This window comes from Tupaia chinensis, unplaced genomic scaffold, assembly GCF_000334495.1.
Source record: "Tupaia chinensis unplaced genomic scaffold, TupChi_1.0 Scaffold148680_1, whole genome shotgun sequence".
NCBI classification, from domain to species: domain Eukaryota; kingdom Metazoa; phylum Chordata; class Mammalia; order Scandentia; family Tupaiidae; genus Tupaia; species Tupaia belangeri.
This window is the reverse complement of record NW_006208529.1, coordinates 316,850-321,356: the sequence shown is the minus strand read 5'-3', so window position 1 is coordinate 321,356 and position 4,507 is coordinate 316,850. Positions and strand designations below refer to the sequence as shown.

Here is a 4,507-nt window from a genome sequence, read left to right as displayed (position 1 = left end):
CCCATCTCACACTAACTCTGCTCCAGTGGAAAGAAACCCTACGTTCTTATTTAGTCCTGACATAAACTTTTTTTTTTTTTGAGAGGTTTTTGCTATAGGGTGCATGCATTCACCAGAGACAGATAGAAAGCAAGAAATCACTCCCCGGGGGATAGCCATGCCACACCCTCCTCCTCCATTCTCCTCTTGGGATCTTGGGCATGTATGCACATGTGCCCGGCTTAAGCCACTGGGTCCGAGACTCAAAACGGTCGACTACATGGGAGTCCAGCGTCATAGCCATTATGTCAACTGCTGGTTCCCTGACATAAACTTTGAATATTTTGTTCCCTGATTAGAATGCAGCTGTGAGACTAGACCACGTACTACAACTCTGGTAACTTCTAGAGTACCTATCAAGTATGAACTCGTAAAATATTACTGCACGAGTAGATGGGTGTCCTTACAGCAATGATTCTCTCTCCTAAAACCTCCCAAATCTCTGACTCCAAGTGACAAGGCTATCTATGAACATGCATTTCCCTAACGTCTCATTCTCACCTCCTGCACTCGTCCTTGCTTCTCGGCTTCTGGAGATGGCACGCTACCCACCTCTGATTTTCTTGTTAGAAAGCGTATTAGAATCTCTCAGGGATGCAAATGGACTGTTTTTTCTTTATTTCAGTTTAAAAAATACATGCTTCTGAAAAATAAAAACATAGAAATATATAAAGCAGGCCATGAAGGTTCTCCCGTAACTCCACTCCCTCCCAAAGTCACTGTGAGTCAGATGGTGTTACCGCTTGTTTTCCAGCATTAAATGATCTCACAACAAGGAGTAGCTGTTTCTTATACAGTCTAGACAGTTTGCATGAATAACCCGCATCTTCTTGCTTAACGGATACATGCAAACTGCCTGATGGAACCACCATCTTTAAACCAGCTCCTACTAGGGCAACTGGGCCAGTTTTATTCAAGAACAAAATGCAACAAACTTGCTGTGTACACCTCTCAGATTCCTATTAGACAGTTTCCAGGAAACGAAGTTACTAGGGCAAAGGGTTCAAATACTTTCAATTATCCCAGGAAAACTTTTAACGTTTTTTCATCTAATATAAACTTAACAATTATGCTTCCGCCTTATAGCATGCAAGATGGGAAATGCTTATTCGAAATCATGGTGTGTGTTAATAATTTGGAAAACTTAATTGTTCTTGTAACTGTTTTCTAATTTATAAGTGAAGTTTGACAAATCTTGACACAGGGATTGGGATCCCAAGTGCATGATATGTAAAACTTGTATTTACCAGGAGGCATACTAGAAATAAACACTTTTCTCTAATACTACCGTAAGATGCAGCCCTTAATACAGCTCAGCCAGCTCCAATTTCTCCAGTCATTTCCCACTTCTTCATTTGTTTGTTTTTGCTATAGGGTACATACACTCACCAGTGAGACAGAGAGATAAAGTGAGAGATTACGACCCCTTCTCCTCCAGTCTCCTAAGGATGTGGGGCACACACACACATGCACCTGGTGCAATCTTTAAGCCAGTGGGTCCCAAAGTCAAACAGCACAGGTGGCCAGTGGGATCCAGCGCCCTAACCTCGATACTAGCTGCTGGCGCTCCCCGAATTTTGCTAACAATACTGGTATCCTACTGCTTGTGGGATAAAAGCCAGACTCACAATGGGCCCCACCCCACAGGCCAGCTTTGATCTCACTGCCGAACCGCAGCAGAGCCTGCCACAGAGGGCACCACACTCCCTGTCAGGCTTCGGCCACTGCTCTTAGCAAACCCTTCTGCCCTCTTTCACTATAAGGTCAGCTCCAATGTCACTTAAACACACACTCAAAACGTTTTTTGAAATAAATATACATCAGTTAAGACTTCAAATAGTTTTAATCCCAAATTATCATAGTTTTTAAAAGGATTAAAAAAACCCTGCTGCCCTCAAAACATGTCCTCTTATTAATATAGTAGTCAGTTTGTACATTTTTTTAAAAAGGGGTTTTCTAGTAAGACTGTCAAAATACTCTATCTTTAGAACAATTATGTTCAGTAAACCTGCATATGCTTGATATTTGCATCTTACCACCTAGGATCAGACTGTTTATTTGAAAAATAAAAATGCGGGGCGGGGCGGGGGCGGTTTATTGTAGAACATGAAGCAGCAGTGTTTCAAGCGGTGCGTGTCTGCTTTACAGTCCCAGCCAGGGCACAGGACGACTGGATCTCCTCACGGACGCCGAGCTGTACACAGGAGCCGCAGTGAGGACGCCACCACATCAAAACCGCTTTCTCTTGATAATTTCTGGTTTCCAGCTGATGGGGTGAGTTTCCTCTGTCTAAAAAGAGAAAGTTAACAAAGTATTATCAGTTTGCTTTATATCTAGTAGACTATCTAAATCGTATTAGTTGGCATTACATACTTAGCAACCCTTCAATGATTTTAGGGCAGGGACAAACTTTTGGCATTATCCAAATCAAATAAAAGGTGAATGGGGCATTATGAGTTCAGTTTGTAGTTTTTCATCCAATATAAACTTTCTATTTTGGTATTTCAGTAACACCAAAGTTTACGATTCTACAGCTGTTCAATGCTGATACCACTATTGTTAGCAAAATTCGGGGAGCGCCAGCAGCTAGTATCGAGGTTAGGGCGCTGGATCCCACTGGCCACCTGTGCCGTTTGACTTTGGGACCCACTGGCTTAAAAACTGCACCAGGTGCGTGTGTGCGCCCCACATCCTTAGGAGACTGGAGGAAAAGGGATTGCAATTCTGCACAGCGATCTATCTGCTGTCATTCTCAGTGTTCCCGCAGTAATCAACGAGGAAAGCCGGGACACAACTCAATCGTCACTCCACTGGCGTCCATGAATCAGGAGACACCTACGGACCCACTCAAGATGAGATACCTCCGCACAATAGCCCTGATTTCTCTTCCTGATGATTAAATGAGAAAAACTTGCCAAATTGGTACGGCTGTTTCAGTTGGCTTTAAAATGTATGTGAAACAGGGAACTTACCGCCGTATCATCCTCCCTGTACACTTTAATGGTCTTATCGGCCTCTGCTGTTAGTAATCGACTTTCAGACTGATCAAAAGCACACGCGAATATCCCCGACTCGCTGTCCAAGGACCCAGGCTGCACAGCTGCGTGAACTCTCTGGAAATTGTAGCCGGTTCTCCAGTCCCACAGGTGCATGGTGCCGTTGTCGGCTTAAAGAGAAAGTTTTAGTTACATCTGGCAGCCCTCAAGAGTGCAGTGCGACAGACATTTACAAAGCAACAACCACGAGCCCAGGCGCCCTGGGGAATCCACAGCTACGAAGATGAAGACACAGCAGCACTGAACTTCCCTTAGTACCAGTCTGTCTGTTTTTATCTGTGCTTACCTCGGAATTCTCCATTGACCTTACTGGGCTGTCGGAAAAGTCATGATAAACTTTTTTCTGTTTTTCAAAGGTCATTTATTTTATATAAACAACAAGCTCAAATCAATATATTGCCAGTTTTGTTTGATAATCTTTCGCAATCTTTTGGTGAGCTTCATAATTCCTCATTCATAGAGTGACCTGTCTTTACGGTGAAAATCTGAATGAGGGGCTGATTTACAGCCTCGTGTGAATTGAACGGTACCCCACACAGGAGTTCTGAAGAGAGCAGACAGGCGGAGGTCTGTGTGCTGACCCATCCCACTTAAGCTCCAGTGATCTCGCGTGTGTGTGTGGCCTTGCGCAGGGAGCTGTGATGGTGCTGGGTCTCCGTGCTCTCCATTTCGGGAGGATGGCTTCACTCAAACTGCCAACTGCCGACAGCACACATTTGAATGAATCGTTCAGTTCCTTGGTGGAAGCCTGAGAAACGCACCACCTTAAAAACCCCACCACACTGAGCACGACCTTCCTCGGATGAATGTCTGCTTTTGCTGTCGTCTAAGGAGAATCATCACGTTGGGACCAAGGCTGCACACCACACTGTCGTAACAATCCCCTTCTCATCACCAGTTATCAGTCGCTTCAAAAAAGGACCGTTTTCCTCACGTTTAATGAGAGATCGCAGCAGATGTTCATATGCACCATCGAATGAACTTCCTTGTGTCCACGAGGAACTCAAATATTGAGCTTGCTTACGCTTCCCGGGTTCTCCAGGTCATGAGTGCGTGAGTGACGGGGTTCAGTGTTTCTGCAGTCTCCCGTGCTGTGTAACGTGGACCTGACTCGATCAACGCCTTTATTGTTTCGTCCTCAACCTTGGTGGGTCTCCCTGACCGAGGCGCGCTGCTGAGATGAAGTCCCAGCATGCAGCATCGTGAAGGCTGCTGGCTCCGACACTCCTGCAGAGCACCGTCGCTGTGAACTACGCGACATTCCATAAGCTTGATGCATGTGCTTCCCTTTAAAGGAGTAAACAGTACAACAGGCGGGAATACAGTGTGGTCTCCCATCTCCAACCTGTTGTAAAACCTCCAAATCACAACCAAATCTCTTCATTTTTACTTTAGAATGGAGTTAGAAGAGC

General features: G+C 44.9%; 1 protein-coding gene across 1 annotated transcript in view; it reads right to left on the bottom strand.

The window, feature by feature from the left end:
* Window positions 1–2,057: 2,057 nt before the first annotated feature.
* Window positions 2,058–4,507, bottom strand: part of PLRG1 (pleiotropic regulator 1) — a 21,325-nt gene continuing 18,875 nt past the window's right edge. Inside the window, exons 14-15 of the mRNA XM_006170599.3 lie at window positions 3,012–3,205; window positions 2,058–2,328 (exon numbers count right to left, since the gene is read on the bottom strand). Coding sequence (XP_006170661.1) covers window positions 2,269–2,328; window positions 3,012–3,205 — 254 coding nt within the window. The 3' untranslated portion in view covers window positions 2,058–2,268. The remainder of the gene's footprint in view (window positions 2,329–3,011; window positions 3,206–4,507) is intronic.